The sequence below is a fragment of the Struthio camelus genome, chromosome 2, assembly GCF_040807025.1.
Source record: "Struthio camelus isolate bStrCam1 chromosome 2, bStrCam1.hap1, whole genome shotgun sequence".
NCBI lineage: Eukaryota > Metazoa > Chordata > Aves > Struthioniformes > Struthionidae > Struthio > Struthio camelus.
Window position 1 is genome coordinate 77,218,709 of NC_090943.1, and position 19,106 is coordinate 77,237,814.

A 19,106-nucleotide genomic window follows, 5' to 3' on the forward strand; every position below is an offset into this window, starting at 1 on the left:
ACTAGATACTCACATATCTTTGTTACTGAGGCCTGAATTAGGTCTAAGCCACATCTTATGTGATGATCACACTGAGAAGCACTTATACTTCACACAAAAGTTGTTTTGGTAGTTATTTAACTTGGTAGATATTTAATTTAATTGCATGACAATTTCTTGGACTCAAGAAAGAGAATACTCTGTCCATGGTACTTCGCCAGCCAACAGGGCAAGGCCATCAAATGCAGCAATTTCAGGGCTGGAGAAAACATCTGACTTGATAGAAAGCAATCATGTCCAAGTTAGAATGGCTGTCTGAAGCAGACCTCAAAGCCAGAGCTCAAGCAAACCTCAAAGTCAGTCTGGTCTCTCTCCTAAATTTGGAAATCTCTTAGAATGATAGACACTGATGGAGAAGTACACAAAAACATTATTTTCCACTAGAGGAAGAGGGCGCTAAATATTGACTCTGGATTCAGATACACCTTGAGCAAAACTGTCCTTCATCACTCCAAATTCTATAGGTTGAATATTATTCAATCTACTGTCCACTGACTGACAGCAGTCAAGAAAAACATTAAAAGGCAGTTCAGGCCCTTAACGTCAGTTCCTGACTACTGTCACTGGGGCTTTTTATAGGCATTATCAATGTTCGTAATTAAGTAAACCAGTTTTTTTTTTTTTTAAACAGTAAAACACTGGTAGATTAACAAGATATCTCTCTCAACTGCTGAGCAGTAGTAGGTCGTAAGATAGAGAATGGATTTTATTTCCTCCCCCACCCCAGCAAAATATTATGTACTACTTTGATTTGAAAAGGTTGAGAAATAACCGTTCCAGGACATTTGTGCATAGTCACACAATAGTCTGGACTGGGATGCTTGGATAGTCAGAATATATGAGATCACTAGCCTATCCTTAATTTCTCTGAGGAAGGTCAAAAAGGGAGCTCATTTATTTGTGTTTGCTGCTTTAAGTTGTTAGTTTAGTACCATGGTAACATAACATGATACGTCAATCTTTTTGCTTATTGAGTAGTTCACTGAAAACATGTTCATTCCGAGATATAACTGGAGGGGCTGCAAGGAAAGGTATCATAACTGATATCACATAAAATACATAGAGCATAGCATCGTAAAACATGCCTGAACCATCACAGCTTGCCAGGATTTGAACCGAAGAACTTGTAGCAACAGAAATTTGTAATAAGTTAACACATGTTATTTCGTAAGTGGAGCTGACCGCTATCTCTAGAAATTGATAGCTGCAGATCCTTGTTAAATGACTTCTCTCACTTGCAGTCAGCTTTTCAGCTGGTTGCCTATACAGAAATGGATATAAAATACAGTTTTCTCTCTTATGTTCAGGAACTGCATTTGACAATCTTGATGCACATAGTTGCAATAAGAGCCATGAATAAGCTATGTGCCCAACAGGATCCAATATCTTGGAGTCTATCACTGAGAGTCCCTTTCACCAATCTGAATTCCATCTTTGCTACTGTGACTACTCACGACATGAACTGGAACAAAAGTGCTCTACATTTTGTGGAAAATCTGGTAATGCTTTAATATTGCTTTGGAAATCAGCTGAACAAAAGACAAGGTTCCTAAAAGGTTTTGGCTGGTTTCTGCATACCTTTGTTAATTAATTATTGTAGTTAGGAAGTTAGCATGACCTTTCCAGAGTGACTGTTGTGATTATAGCCAGGGTTTCCACGATACACGTTAGAATATTCTGGAAGGCAAGCAGCTGATTGCTAGGGCAGAGGCTGGTTCAACCCCGTTGTTTGGAGGGGACAGAAGAGTCATTTGATGGAAACTGGGCTTGCAGCTGTCTTTTCCTGCTTCCTAGATGATAGAATCAGATTAGAATTTCAGAGTTTAAGAAGTAATACTGCTAGAAAGCTCACTCCCCTTCTCTTACTATACCCTCTTCCGGTAGGTTGAAAACCCACTAAACAATAGATGGAATGTTGATTTCCACTAAGACCAATCAGGCCAACCTGCTATGTTTATTATCAGCTGGTTGACATACATTCGATCAGGGCACATTTGCGTTGGTGGCAGATTTGTGCCTGATGAGGAGAGCTTTTTGCACAAGTTCCAGGATCACTTACATATTATGGGAAGGAGACTTCCATGCTGAATGCTGAGAAATGTCCAGAGCCATTACTGATGTACATATAGTTGTGCCCAACATCATGTCTACTTTGCCAATGGTAGTTCCACGATTTTTTTCCTCTCTTTTTGCTATTTACCTTAACAACATCTAACTTTCTGTTGCCATATCCTTGGGGAAAAATTTGGCATTAGAGAACATTCCTATCCGGACTTTTTGTTAAAGAAGAATCTCTTTCAGACCCAAGGTGACATATGTAAACTGCTTAAAGCACATGACATTTGAAGCAGACATCCCAGTTCAATAAGTCCACAATGAGAATTACTAGAACTCCATTAAAGGCAACGTGATCATCTCCCAAACAGAATATCAAACATGCCAACAAAAAGGATGAATTTGTTTCATTTAAGAGCAAAGAAATCCAAAACCACAAAACTCCTTTACCTAGGAGTACCTGTCAGGACTGCGTGCATGTCCTTCCTGTGCTTCTTCATACCCTACCATTAATGCTACTACACAGATGCAACTGCTTCACAGCGGTTTGAAACCAAACACTGATAAGCACTTAAACTTAAGAGCCACAGCCACCTCAAAAAAAAAATTCAGTTATTATATGCTACTTAACTATTCCTTCTTTTAAAAGCATTAGCATGCTATTATTGTTGGCTGGCAATCTTGTCTGTATCAAGAGTAATGATCCATCAGTTGTTCAGAAACCATAACACCTTCCTTCTAAGATAAGTCACCTGTACTGGCCACTCATTTTAACAATCGTCCTTTTTAGCAAGCATCAGTAGACTTCATAAGGCTCTTACAAGTCAGGCTGCTTCTCAAGCAGGCTGATAATGTTATTGATCTAGTGGAGCACGACTTGATACTGCAAAGGGACATCAGACAATTCATAACAATAGATGCATTACATGATATTATTGGAAAGTCACTTGGAGACTTCCAGGCCTTTCAAGCAGCCTTTACTATCACGGAAGCAGAAAATGAATGTCAAGGACTTTGTTCTGAGAAGGTGGTACTGTAAAGGTCTATAGATGTTAGAGTACATTTTCTCCTGAAGAAGTTCACAACTTCACAAAACAAATGGCAAAGTGTCTAACTGGTGTACTATTTCCAATGGGAGTCTCATACCAGTTTGTCAATCAACTTCACCACTGTGTTCTTCCTACTGAATGATGCATTCATTGGAGCAACAGTGCATGTGCACTGGTAGCAAACTTTCTGCTGGAAATTGGTCCATTTTTGTATAATAATAATAATAATGAACTTGATACTTTTTACTGTTCCATCAGAAAATCTTCTTGATAAACTGCATCATATTCTATCACAGGTCACAAAGTCATGTTTGATTAGAAGACCCTAAAAAATATCCATTTTTATTTAAAGAGATGCAGAAAAAAAGTCTATCAGACAGGTCTAGCCTATGGACATTTTTATCTTTGGGCCATCCCTGCTCCAGTGGTACTGCCATTGTACTGAACAGTCAGATAATGACTCAGAAATAACATACAGATCAAAGTACTCTCCTAGATGCATATTTACATTGGTATCACAATGTGGAGTCTGCCACAAGACTCTCCCTAGGTGTCACAATCTGCAGAAAGTGATTCCCATTAGACTCTTATTGACTAGATAGCAAAGAGATTATCAAAGTGAAAATCTCTAAGGGGACTGTAATCCATAAAAGAAAAAAAAACTTGAAACTTTTTCATAATAATCAGAGTTGAGGTAACAAACTGATCTAGAGACCAAGAGAAGATCTTATTAGGAATCACAGAATGGTTGAGGTTGGAAGGGACCTCTGGAGATCATCCACTCCAACCCCCCTGCTGGAGCAGGGTCCTCTAGAATACATTGCCCAGGATCGCGTCCAGGTGCATTCTGAATATCTCCAGCAAAGGAGACTCTACAACCTCTCTGGGCAACCTGTTCCAGGGCTCAGTCACCCTCACAGGAAAAGTTTTTCCTCAGGTTCAGATGGAATTGCCTGTGTTTCAGTTTCTGCCCACTGCCTCTTGTCCTGTCACTTGGCACCACGGAGAAGAGTCTGGCCCCATCCTCTCAACACCCCCCCCCTTCTTGTACACATTGATGAGATCACCTCTCAGTCTTCTCTTCTCCAGGCTGAACAGGCCCAGCTCTCTCAGCCTTTCTTTAGAGGAGAGATGCTCCAGTCCCCTAATCATCTTCGTAGCCCTCCGCTGGACTCTCTCCAGTAGTGCCATGTCTCTCTTGTACTGGGGAGCCAGGATACCATTGGCCTTCTTGGCCACAAGGGGCACATTACTGTGGATGGTGAAGGGCATGTGCCTCCTAGATTTGATCTCCCAGATCAAGTACTGGACTAAGAATTCTACTGACAATGGAGGCTCTTCCTGGACAGTGGTAAGCTGATCCATGGAGCAGAGCAGCAAGCAGGCCGTTCAGTACCATTACAACAGATAGAAAGAAAAATAGATGAGTGACTGGAACAGTGCAAAAGCGAGCTGGCTTCTAGCACGTTCCTTCACTGGTACCCACCAACCATGGGAGAAGGTGTTCTTTTCTCTATTCTGTTGTACATAATGAATACTCCACTTCATAACACCTATGGATGGCTGTGTCAATACCACTACCATTTTGGTGGCCCCCAGTGCAGGGCCACATCAATCACACAGTGACAGGATCACTGTCTGACAATGGCAAAACTGAATTTAGCCCAAAAAAGGAATTCTTTTTCATTCATCTTTGATAACTACGTAGACCTTGAAGATTTTTGCACAAAGTTTTCCAATAACTCTTTGCATTACATGATTACATAATTTCTTCTACTACTCCAAAGTTAAGATCCAGTGCAAAAAATAATGGTGCTATGCAGTTTCTGGATTCAAATCTTGATCTTTTAAGAGTAAAATCACCCACATCATTGTTCAAAAGAGTGGAATTCAAACTAGTATTTTTGGATTTCCACGTGGACAACAAGGGCAGATGAACATCCATTTCATATCCAGAATTTTTCCAAGGAAGAAAAGCAAGATGCTATCCACCTTCGAACAAGAATCAGACCATCACAGAAAGGCTTACACCTTAAAATTGATGGATTTTTAATCTTCCATTATGTCTATGCACTCTCAAGATGAATGTCAGTGAAGTCAGTACAATGAATTGTTACATTATTTTTGGCCAGAAAACCTTAATATTTTTAATGGTGAACATTGAAATACCAGTCTTAGCTACTATTCTGAAGAGTCAAAAAACATTTGTTATGCACGGAAATAACAAATTTATTTTTCACACATAATGGTTAGATACAACACCAATTTCCAAAGTTGCTAAAAGTGTTTTCTTAAACTAAGTAATATTTTACCTTATTTCTGTCCTGTGTATCCACTTCACCAGGTGCCATATGTTTTAGCAGCAAAGCTAAACATTTTGGGCTTTTGTGACGTGTAGCTAAATGTAACGGTGTCATATCCTCTAAGTCCTTCTGCATCCAGTTCCCTCTACGAGCCAGTAAAAGTTTCATGAGGCGGTAATTTCCCTAGATAAGGAAAAATACATGCAATTTATTCCAGTTAATCAATCCATGCACCAGTACAGGCTGGGGGCTGACCTGCTGGAAAGCAGCTCTGCAGAGAACAACCTTGGGAGTCCTAATGGACAGCAAGCTGACCATGAGCCAGCAACGCACCCTCATGGCAAAGAAGGCCAGCAATACCCTGGGTTGCATTAGGAAGAGCATTGCCAGTAGGTCAAGGGAGGCAATCTTCCCCCTCTGCTTAGCCCTGGTAAAGCCGCATCCCGAGTACTGTGTCCAGTTTGCACCCCAGTATGAGAGACACATGGGGCTACTGGAGTGAAGGGCTACTAAGACGATGAAGGGACTGGAGCACCTCTCATATGAGGAAAGGATGAGAGAGCTGGGACTGTTCAGCCTGGAGAAGAGCAGATAGAGGGGGGATCTTATCAATGTGTACAAGTATCTGAATGGATAGTGTCAAAAGGATGGGGCCAGGCTCTTCTCAGTTGTGCCCATTAACAGGATGAGAGGCATCGGGGACAAACTGAAACACAGGCAATTCCATCTGAACGTGAGGAAAAATTTCTTTACTGTGAGGGTGACTGAGCCCTGGAACAGGTTGCCCAGAGAGACTATGCAGTCTCCATCCTTGGAGACGTTCAAAAGCTATCGGGATAGGATCCTGTGCAATGTGTTCTAGAGGTAACCATAAGTTTTGGAAATCTCTAACAAAGATCTATTGTTAAAAAACATCAACTCTTGATTTTCTAAATCTATCTTCCTATTTGCTATCACCTGCATATCTTCCTATAGTGTACTGTCTAAGACAACAGCCTATAAGACAGATATTGCCATAAGACTGCAATATTGTCAAGAGTTTCTTCATAGTGTCATGTCTTGAAAAAAAACACTTCTTTACTTGTTGCAAATACATTTTATAAAAATCACCTAAACTGCAGAAGTTGCTGATTTCAGTGTATTCTCTCCCTCTTGGTTAACAAATATTTTTTTAAATGAAAAAATAAAAGCTTATACATTTATTTTCATTTTTTCTCTTTATCCTTTCACTTACTTTTGCAGGCTTTCTATTCCTTCTGTACTTTTACATTATTCTGTTTGCTCCCACTAATTTTATTCATTTTTGACAATCCTATTTTTTTTTCCTTTCTTTTTTTGGACAGAAAATATTTCTAGTGGACTATTGCCAAGATCATTAAGGTTTTAAAGGGTAAACAATCTATGAAATAAAAAGTCTTCCCAACTTGAGGAAACTTTAAAAAACATATTTATCTGAATATCTCCACAAAACACTGCTTCAGAGACCTAGTCTGTGTCTCATCTGGCATAGCTTCACGAGCATCCAACAGCTACAAGTGACAAAGGAAGAGCTAACCTAATGAGAGCAAGGGAAAAATGGCCCTTAAAGCTTAAAATATACAAGATTACAAGAGTTTTCTGTGACCAACTCCAGGAAGTAACAATGTTAACAATTTTCAATGAAGTTCACAGGAACTGTACGCAGGAATGCAAAAGGCATTCCTGCTTTGCAGCTGTTTCTAAATGGTAACAGACTGTAAATTTCAGGGACAGAGTTGGCAAAAGTACAAAAAAAGGGAGAAAACATAGAGAACAGGCAATTCTGTGCTCTTGCCCCAGGTAACTCAAAGGCAAGAAATTTTCAAAGTAAGTCATAGTTCAACTTCAATAAACACCATATAAAAACTGAATAAAGTTCACCAGTTTCATAATTTTGTTTTGATTAAACACATGCAGGAGACAGCAAGGTGGATGGGTATCAGGCAAGGAATAAAACTAAACATAAAGAAAGATCAGAATTTTCAAAGTGAGTAAGAGAATAACAAGGAACTTTTCAGAGAGAGAGAATATGTACTCACCTGAATTAGTAAGAAATACCTGGAAAAAAGTGATTGTTTTTTATATTTTTAAGTTAGGAACTGTATGTAAATTCTGATATACCGTATGCATTATGAATGCATGGGACAACTAGCTTGATAACACTCATTCAAAATATTTAACACTCTGGACTTTAGATCTAGCTTTTCAAAAAGAAGAATGTACATATGTTCCTGTGAGGGACTAACAATTGAGGATAGATCCCAACGAAAGCAATCTGGTTCTACTTCTTAAATCACTGAGGAAGATAATCAAAAATTAAGGAGATAGTCATGTAATCATTATGAAGCTGTGGTGACTTGAGGTACAGCCAGCCTTGACTTGCTGTTGTCCCTTATTTTGAAGTTATTTCCGACATAATTGAGAAGCTACACAAGGTATCTTGATAGTTTTGATTCCACTTCAATACAAAGTTATTGGGTTTTTCCAAAATCATCCTCAGCAATAAATCCAGTTGAGGATCAGTAACAAACAGCTACAGCAGCAACTCTTAAAACAAAAACATCTGAATCTGTAAAAGCTTATGTGATCATGTTTTAAACAACCCTGTTCTTTCCCCACTCTAACTTTTAACCCCTCCTAAAGAGAAAAGGAGTGTGCAACCATTTTGCTTACTGTCTCCCAATCTTTCCCAAAATATTTAATGTTTTTGCCAATTTCACAAACTGATAGTTTAAGTAAAAACATTAATTTCCCATAAATATCATGAAAATAGACAACTTGGAAGAGAAGAGAAATTAGTATAATTTCCCCACTCAGGGAAAAGCTGCAGCATTTGATCAAGCTGTATTAGGCAAGGTACAAAGGAAAAATGAGACACAAATCAAAGTCATGCCTTCAGATTCTGCTGGCTACGGAACTACCTGTAAATTAACATTTTTCAATCTGCTAAAATTATTGTATAAATCCTATATTTTAAACTTAGTCTCTTCCAGCTGACCTTGGAAAAACAAAGAAAAAAAGGTAGCCAGGTATACAAGTGCCAGCACTGCTAATGAATGGTGCACTTCCTGCATGTCACATGCCTCACCATTGAATCATGGAATGGCAGGGTGGAGATGGGCCAAAGGATTCCAGAGACCACCACAGTACCCAGTCCCAAGGCATAGAAATACTACAGTTTCCTTTTTCACAGAGTGTTATAGCAGTCACAGAGACTGGAAGGGCAGATTTTGCATATGTTACTCTTTTGATCTTTGTCTATACAAATGAAAAAGTTGAGCTTTAAGTAGGAAGAGTAGATTTCACCAAGTATGCTAAAAATAAATGAATGTGACTATTTTCACATTTCCTTTTCCTGCTACATTATTTCCTCTTAAAATACAAAATAGGTAAGATGAATCAGGAACGATTCCTCCTGACAAAATACGCTTCCTGCTTTGACAGTCTACTGCCACTGACCCTTGCTCTTTAGCGAAACCCTGTAAGGAAAGCGTGCCAAAAACCTTACCACAAACTTGCTGGAAAATGCAAACTTCTACTGCCAGAGCCAGCACAGCAACTGTACGCCTTAATAGCATTCACAGCAAGTTCACTCAGTGAACAGTGAATCACTAATTCTCTTGCTTCTGCTGGGTGTCATGGGAAGCATAACCTCACGATTCTGCCCCTTCGCTACACTGACATGCATTGAGGAATACACTGAAGCACAAAAGGCATAACAGCATAATGGTTGCACAGCTACTAATCCATGCGGAACATATTCAGAAGAGTTTATGATAAATTTAGGGATGAGTTAGTTTAAGAAACTTCTCATTATTGCCATCATATTTTATAGGTAAATATAAGAAGAATTCGCAAAACTCATTAAAAGAACTCAGCAAAACTAGCAATGTATCATGCTGTAGTTGGGAATTAGATTGGGGAAAGAAAGCGTTAAATAATTTCAGACAATATTACTCTTGGAAGAAATATAGCTGCTTTGCTCCATCAGAAAAGATAATACATTTGTTTTGTTGCAGCACTACTTACTCTATGTGCATGCATACATGTGAAAGAAAAAAAAATGTCTCTTCTTTACGAATACTTATTGGAAGCTTTACAAAACCACTGTATTTTTTGAATTAATTCAGCTGAAAAGAAGGGTCAAAGTTAAAAGAATACATAATAAAAATACGTTTCCTTTCAGTTTTATTACAATTTCTTTTCCTGTACTCTATTTTATTCCTGTTATGTATTTTTCCACCAGTCACGACTATATTATTCTGTTGCCTGCTAAGCCACCACCAAATCCCTCTCCTTAGGAAATGAATCTGCAATAACCCCCCTCTTTATGAAACATGAGAGATTATATTTCTTTCAAATGAGTTAAGATTAAAAAATAAATACACACACACCCCCCACCACAGAAAACAACGGTCTCACATTATATGGTCTTCTTATTTGTAATGATTTTATTCCTGCTGTTACTTCTGGCTGCTGCCCTTTTCTTCAGTAATACCCTGAGTATTGCTGTGTTCCTTTCACTCGCTAGGAAATAAAACTATCCCTATTAGGATATACAAAGGGAAAAATTCCCCACTTTGAGTTGATTTTTGCTGGATTTCGTAAATACACAACACATCAACATCACTGAAGGTAGATTTGATTTAGGTCTTAATAGGTGGAGGGGGGAAAAGTATGCTTAATCTGAAAAGCAGTTACTAGCCTAATTCTTTCATTTCTATAAAATGTTTGTATATAACAAGCCTTCAAACTTGCTAGCTTTACTCACAGAAAAGACACTTGATTGGCCTAACATGGCTACTAAGTCTCTCTAAAATGATTCGGTTATACTGTAAAAACATTACAAGCAAACAGGATTAACTATTGGTATAGAAAATTCAGTTCTCAGTAGCCAAAATTTACTGCTCCCGTGTCGATTCTTAAAATTCTTTTACATCCTACAAAGTTTATTTTTAGTTAAAAGACTCAACTCTCCGCAAACTATAGCGCAGTTTCAGAGAACAGCTGTCAACTAGCTTTAACGTAACACTATCTGATCAGAAGAATAAATTCTGCTATTTGAAAACTTCAATCGCATATTAACTGCAATAGAGCATAACACATTTTCGGTAAACAGACAGTTCAATAAGCAATCACTGCTCTGCAACCAAGTAATGACTTTGAAGGAAAGTTCTGGTCCCCCAAGCTCAACTGCTAGGCAGTCAGAACGACTTTCTCTTCCTGAGTGTTTCCATATAGAAAATAATGATGGGAGAAAAATCTTACTCAGAATCAATGAATCTGCCAGAATTCAGATTATCCCACAAATTGAAAAAGCTATCCCTAAAATTGCAAGTTCATCTGGAAAAAAGCTGTCTAGTATTTGCAGTGTATATTACCATTGCATTAAAAACATTAACTTCACACTGTGCCACTCGACGCAGCCCAGCACAGCCCTGTTCGAAGCTGCCGGGTCACACCGCCTTGTGCCTCTGCTCGCAAACGCTCCTCATGACTTGGCCATGGTACCCTCACTCCAGCAGCGGGAAGGTTAGGGACAGGACATTTCTCTTTCCTTCCCCTGGATCACTGGCAGTCCTCCTCTTCCCTAGCAAAGTACTGGTATGTCACTGAGCTCAACAGGGGCATATATGGGTCCAGGGATCCAAGCATCACTGTGAAGCTACATCAGCATCTCAAGTCCTCCTGGGCCAAGTTCCAGCTTCCCAAACACATAGGCAGACCTAGGTTCCTACTGGGTCATTGTCCATACCAGTTCAGTAGTACTGCTACTGTTATTTGGGTATTACTGTTGAGAAAGTTTAAATAACGTTTCCAACTCCAATAGAAAGTAAAGCAATAGGCCTACCAACCTAATGGAGAAAACATTATCATAAGAACATAGCTGTGCAAATGTTCCAGTACCCAACATGAAAAAGAATTTAGCAAATTCTTTTTGTTCCCCACGTCATGTCTTGCAGCACAGCAATGGATTTGTTTTAATCTACCTTTCCAATAAATGTACAATTTAATACATTTCAAGATATAGTCTAAAATTCTGAGCCTTGGACTAATACAGAGTTAGCAACCAATTATTGTAATTAATGCCGTTTTTCATGAAAGGTTTTATCCTTCATGGAAGCAAAATTCTTCCAGAGATTTCTTAGCATACAGGAGCGTTAGCCTCCTTAAAGGTGATAGAACAGTCTCTCAACTATGACAGAGCATGCACGGTTCTTTTTTTAAAAAAAAAAAAGATCTAATGCATAGGTCTTTCAATCTAAGCAGTATAAGGTAAGTTCTGTGTTCCCTGCAAAATATCATTTGCTCTCTGCACTCATTGCAGTTTCAACTCATTTGTTCTGAACACAAGCAGCCAGAAGTCCCACTAGTAGCATGTTGGATGGCATTAATACTTCTCTCTTGCTAGTGCAAATATCTTGTCAGATATACCCTAAAACTGCACTCGCCTCTTTCAGCTGAGCACATTCTCTGATCAGTACACAAATCAATATCCTCTTGAGCTATTCTCAAATGAACTCGCAATGTACAGAATACATTGCTGTGCCTCACTGCCTCCACACATAGCCTTGCATTAAGGACCATCATATTTCCAACCACTTCAATTATTTCTAGTATTCTAGACTTTCCAATCCTGTCTTCGATTGACAATATCACCTAATCTTGTGTCACTTCTAAATGTCCTTAGAAAAATTCCTACAGGTTATAGTAAGCTTATTTAATGAAAATATGGATCAATACAAGATTCAAGTTCAGCTGTTGAGAAATTCTAATATACTTTTTCCAAACTTATAATTCAAATTTCAACAGCATCTGTTTTCAGCTTATTATCAAACTCCACCCATCTTAAATTGTTCTTATTTCCTTCTTAACTTCCAAATTTCCATTTAGTCTTATATTAAATATTTTAGTAAGGATCAAAAAAGGTGATTTGTTTCATTAAATTTAGAAAATTATTTAGCAAAATATCAGGTTAGTCTTGAAGAACCTATTTTTGGTAAAGTCATGCACATTTTACCTGATTTTCTATTAAAACCTTTTATCAAATTCTTGGATGCTACTGAGGTCAAATTAATAGGCTACTTTCCTGGGGAACTTTTCTCTCGTCTTAAAAGATTATTCAAAAGTATTAAAAAACAAGCAAAAAAAAAATCTGCAATTTTATGATTCCCAAAGAATGTTTCATTTCCCTACTGTTCAGATTAGGTTTATCAAGATCAGGTACTTTCCATCTAGTATTAACCACTGATCATAGCTCCCGGTAGAAAGAATTACAATACGTAGAGTGAGTGCACAAAAAACTGCAGACAACCGGAAATGTAGGGTCACCACAAAACCAGGATGTGAGAAGGTCTTGTTTAAGGGGGTGCATTCAAAGAGAATAGAGAAGGTTAACAGTGCAGCCAGCCCACCGTCCGATGGTAGGGTTTTAGGATATCTAATAATTATAGATCCCACCAGAGTTTAACAATTTATTAGCTTACTACATTTTGATTTTCAAAATACACTTATTATTAAGCAACACTTATACAAGTTGTTTTATCACAATTGTCTCTATTCTTTCATAAAAAGAGAGACTATTTAAATATCTCCTCTTGAAAGGAATATAACATATAATTCAGTTATTTTTTATTCTTTCATAAATAGAACACTACCATATTAGCTACCACTGAACTGATGACAAAGTTAAAACAGGTCTGCTTTTCTAATACTACACTAATCTTAGTACAGGCACTGATTATACTATTTCTGTACTCAAATGTGAATTGTGTTTTAATTTTCCTTTTTAAATTCATAACTCATATTTCAGAAAATATATCTGGACACATAACAAATAGCCTGAAAGCAGAAAAACAAGTTGTATTATGGTTTATTACCTACATATTCACTTATCTACACTGTTCTTTTTGTTTAGACTCAGTTTGGCGGAGAATGGGGGAGCATAAGAGAAGGAAAGCTGCATGGAAATTAAACAGGAAACCAGCCCATTGATTTGCTTTTCTAAAGAAGCACATTCTGTCCCAAATAGTATAATTTATAATTTTTATAATTTCATATTCTAAGATAACATAAAATTTTTTAAGTAAAATAATTCACTATGTTTTTTTTTTTAAAGTCAGATTAGGTATCAAATTTCTCAGAGCCAGGACTCCATTAAAAAAAAAAAATCAGGTCATATATGGAGTTAAGATTCAATTGTTGCTCATGTCTGAAATACAAAATTATCTATACTTTTTAACAGTGATATGTATGTTTCTAGAGTTAGCATAAATCCGTACATTGACAAATAACAAATTGTATCGCGCACACAGACATTCACTGGAGGTAAAATATGAATAACAGGAAAGCCATCTAGATTTTAGCCTAGAAAAGCAAACAGAATATAGCAGCCACTTCACACTACATTGGCGTGCTTTCCAAACAGATTAGCAGAGCCAGAACTGAGACCAGCTCTTTGCTATCAGAGCCTTTCGAGAAGAATGAGCGAAAGTCAAGGAACCTAAACTCATCAACCGCTAGGTAAGCCTTTAAAAGGTAAACATACATATACCTGAGCTAGCCCTTTTAAAATAAAAAGGGCAACCCAATTTAACCTGCTCATCTTCACAAAGTGTAACAGTAGAAACTGCTGTCTGGACCTACTGAGACAAGATAATCTTAACTACACACACAAAACACACTCAGACTCTCTCTCATACGCCCATGCATGTGCAAGTCCGTGCTGAAGAGAGGATGCTTCATCCCACAGAACAACTTGGTCACATGTATTCAATAATCAAGAATTTTAAACATCTTTGGATAAAAATGTGCCCGTGCACATGCTCACTGACACTCTGTTTTTAGGTTTTTTCTTCTATTAGTATCCCTTCAAGAAGGAGCATGTTCCCAGAGCATCAAAATCAACTTGGAATGACATGGAGCGTGTGGAGGACTTTCTGTCACCAATTCCTGCCAGTTTCAGTGGCTTTGCAGAGAACAAGCTAAGTACTTATAAAAACAGAAGCTGTGACTATCATATTCCTAATTTTACATATACATATATCTATCTATATATAACAAGAACACTGTTCCAAAAGCACATGAAATTCAAGCATCAAAGGGTTCATTTTGATATGCCTTATATTGACTTAACTTCCAGAAATCTGACAAGCATTCCTTAGAAGAAAAGTTACTAAAATATAGAATAGCAAGTAAAAATATGAATTAAATTGCTAGTAAGAATCATTTAGAATTTTAAGTTAGCAATGTTTGTGTTTTGACAAATTAACTGTATAGGAAATGATGAAACTTACTGATTTCTAATGCACTGAAACTGAACTAATGTTGCCTGCTTAAAACAGCTATTAATAACGTAAGAGATATAGTTTAAATACATATGACTGCACTGTTCTTATATTCCTTGAATATCACCACTAATTTTTTCTTTAATACTACCTTCAAACAGAATATCAATATAACTACTTATAAATTACTAGTGACAATGAGGAAAGTCACTATCATAATAATAGGCTGTCTCTCTGGCTATCACATGCTATATTAACAATGTAAGTTCAATACATACAATATGCTTAATTGGGCAAATAAGCTCATGATGACATTTATGAAAAATTTTAGGTATGTTTAAACTTTAATACATTTTAACATATTTTAAATTTTAATTGCTATATGTCAGGAATACACAAAATTAGAATCACAAATTGCAGATGAATTTTTCCCCACCTCTGTCATAATAAATATGACTTTGACATGTAAACAATGGATAGAGAAGGAAATTCTATCTTATCAATAAATCTTCACAGTTAGACTAATCATTCTTCACTAAAATATAGCAGATGCAAAAATATTTGTTACTGTTGAGTGAAAACACACCAAAAGAAAAGGTGAATAAATCAAATATCTTCAAAATTTTAATGTAAGGCGATTGTATTCATCACTGACTGCACAGTCCTGAAGGATAAATACACTCAAGCATTTCTACTAAACTTAACAGTTATAAAGATACACTCATTCATTTCAAGTACCCCCCCCTAAACTTTTGCAATATATACTTGGTATAACAGGGAAGAACTACATATTGAAGATATTAATTCTTAGCTCATGCTGCTTTGTACATTGTCTGTTCACCTGTGATAGCCATACTAACTATGTTATAAACAAAGTTAACAGAGTAGCTGAGAAATAACTATTTTCTGTCCTCGTCTCCCTAATTGGGTGGCAGACTAGAGTTGGAAGATTTGATTTGTATATGTACCTTCAGTAAAGTTGCCGTGGAGTAACTGAAAATACAGGGAACAGAACTGATGCACCTCTGAACATGCAGACAAAACATAATAATGTAAACTATTGATTACAAGGAGTCACAGTTATTTCTTCCAGTTCTGAAACAGCTTCAATAACAGCTGCACCAGTTTAGTTCAGCAAAACTGGAAAATAGGGTTCAGATATAGCTTTATTTGAGCAAAAGTAGAGGGATAACTTCCTGATTAAAAATGCAAAAGCCCACTAACTTGTGAGCAAAGGAAAATCTTTACAATTATTATTTTAGACCTGTATAATCCTTAACAGTCATCCACTGAACTACACCTTCAAAAAAAATTTATCTAAGTAATTTATTACCTCTACATGGACAAGGATGATGCCATGTCTTCTATCTAACAAATCACTAACAGATTTAAATATTTGATGCATTGCTAATCCTTTCCAGTCAACCATGGCAACCACGATCTTGACATTGGGTTTAATCTTACAAAGTACCTTTTTTAGCAACGTTGTTAGCAGCATCCTAGACTCTAAGCTAAAATAGCTGACTTAAGACAATGCCTCAAACAGCTGAATAGAAGTCTGATTTACCAGTTTCCAAGTTTAACATGTTCATTCATCTGGCAGAGCATCTTAGGCAATACATCAGCCAAAAACAGCAGTATGACTTGAGACCAGTTCTAACTATCAAATGTTTTTTGAAAGCAAGGCAGTGTCTCAACTTAGAGCATTTCTCCCTAAAGCCTCTTGCAAGACTGGCCTCTCAATAGCTTGGTTTCCATAGGAATAGACAGAACTATCAACTGGCATTCACTCAAAGGATACAACAGAGAAGAAAACTGACCAGTACGGTAAAAGCCAAGGTAAAAATGTTTCCCAACATAAGTTAAAGGGAAAATAGGTGTTTGTATCTTCAGCCTTTGATCTCATTTATCCATGGTCTGTAAATGCTTTTTCTGTGCACAGTTCTCAGCCCTTCAGCTCTAAATTTTATGGTCTACCTATATAAATTAGTTGCTTCCTTCATGTAAAAAACACTTCAAGAATGAAAATACAATTAGCATTCTCGGTTCCAGATGATCTCTTCTAGTGTTACTGACTTGTTTTCCCATACAAACTCCTTCAGGCAGAAGTACTCAAAACACCTAGTCCCTCAGAATTTGAGGAAAAAGCAGAGATCCATATTTACAGGATCATTGTCCAGCTCTTAATGAAGAATCAAAGGCTAAGTTTTCAAATAAGAGCAGCTTGAAAGATCTGTCACCAAGTATTAATTTAAAAAAAAAAAAACCTACTACTACAAAATAAGTATTTATTATATTTTTCTTCTTCATCTTAATGGCTTTAAGTAAAACAAGAACTAAGTGTTAAAAAGCCAAGAAAATACATCCCTGAAATATATTAGTCTTTATTCCTAAAACCTACATTTTCATATATCCACATTCTTCTCCGCTCCTAGTAAAGTTTTGATTGAAGTCCGTATTTATAATGTTCTTTCTACTTTTAGTAATTCTTTTTATAATTTGCATAACTCCTGCAGTTTTGCAGAAGTCTGATTCTAAGCCTCTATTAATGCTTAGTTACATGCACATTACCTAGTGCCTCCTAAATTGCCAGCCTCTCTTCCAGAAACGATTTGGGATAGCTGTTCAAAAGCATTTTGAAAAGATAAAAGAGCCTCCAAAATCTGCTTCCACATAGCAATTTTTGAATAGTGTAAAGTCATACTGTAAGAGGGCAAACCTGCATTTAGACAAAGTTGACACCATTTTCATTTCTATAGATGCGTTTCTTTCTATGCTATGTATAGACTTATTTACAGAATAAAAAGGTTATAAAGAAGAATATGATCCATGATTAAATTCTACCTCAAAAATAAACCTGTATTACAGTTATCATTCCACCCAGAGTCCTAACTTGTTATCCTTTGTTTAGTATTGCTTCATTAAAGAAGTGAACCAAGTGACAAACCAAGCTCCTCGTCCTGACCAGGACTGGGTCCCTGATGCCTTATGCCTCCTGACTGCATCCATCTTCAGGCTTGCACATGTGATGTCCTAATGGATTAACGGAAGTAATGCTGCCTCCAAATTAAAACCTTTACAGACATATTGGTTACTGAGTGCATCTTGGAATTCCTTTGTTATGATTTCAGCTGCTCTTTTATTTGAAAACAGATACATTTAAATCAATTAAAAGATGTAATTCAAACAAATCAAGTTGAATAACAAAACATTGTGTGAAATAATTACAAAACTACATAGCAAATTCTATTCCATGGCAAAATTTCACCAGCCACCATGCAAACTCCATAACTATTGCAGAAGTAGACAGACAATCCACACTGCAATTTACCTTTAATAAAGGTAGGTTTACCCTGACTTTTACAAAAGTTGAGATGCTTGAGGCTACTTATATGCTTTACAACACTTTACATGCTCATACTATCTGTTGTTTTCCTGGAAACAACAGAAATTTCTTATGTAACTTATTTATACATATCCATTTTGACTTGAGTATGATTCACCTAATTCTCTTTAGTCAACCACTTAACCAACTGCTTATAGACAAAAAGAGAGATAAATGAAAAATTAGTGCTCATGGAGTTTGTGGCACGGCCATAAAATCTGAATTTATTTTTCAAATACCTTCTATAGCAATCCTGAAGACATCTTCTCTAGTATATTATTGATTTAAATGACAAGCCGGAGCATCAGATTAAGGATGTGTCAGATACCTGATAGAAGATTCCTGGAGAATACAGCAGAAAGGTGGCCTGTTTCAAAATGATCTATTGCTGTTGCTACATTCATTGAAGCATTTGTGGAAACATACATGAAGAAAACTAATTCATTTCAAATTACAATTGAAAACTTAATCATAATCACTGAAAACAAATACCTTCACTTTTTATTATGCCAAGCCCTGAGAAAGTCACCTCATTTAAATAAAAATTATCAAATAGCTCACAAAAATAAACTAAACTAGTGAGCTAATAGTGCTACAGTGATAGTCCTAGTTTTCTTTCTCACTGACAAATTTGGACACAAGCAAGTAAGGAGTTTCTCAGTCTCACCAACAATATTTCTTCTTGTAACCATTAAAGATCAGCCGTGAGGTCAGCTGTGAAGGGGCAATTAATGCAAGAACCATGTTTCAGAAAGGACAATCAAACAGGGAGATACCTTTGCCTGTAAAGCCATTTTTAAAGGTACAGACTTGGCAGCAGCAATCAACGTCCTGGGGGAAGAGCTGTGCAAGTCTCTTGTACGCTGAGGGATGCCATAATGCTATAGGAACAGCAAGACGTGATATAAAATGCAGTCTAGTCAGACACGAGCCATAACACTCCATGCATGCAGTTCCATGTTCATAAAGA

At 36.9% G+C, this 19,106-nt stretch overlaps 1 protein-coding gene across 12 annotated transcripts in view; it reads right to left on the bottom strand.

Annotated features, from left to right (window-relative positions):
- INVS (inversin) overlaps positions 1 to 19,106 on the bottom strand; it is a 119,199-nt gene that overhangs the window by 59,994 nt on the left and 40,099 nt on the right. For 10 of the 12 annotated variants that reach the window (XM_068936342.1, XM_068936338.1, XM_068936337.1 and 7 more), the window contains one exon: positions 5,456 to 5,629. The exons of the other annotated variants lie outside the window; for them this stretch is intronic. In XM_068936342.1, coding sequence (XP_068792443.1) covers positions 5,456 to 5,629 — 174 coding nt within the window. The remainder of the gene's footprint in view (positions 1 to 5,455; positions 5,630 to 19,106) is intronic. 12 annotated transcript variants of the gene reach the window in all.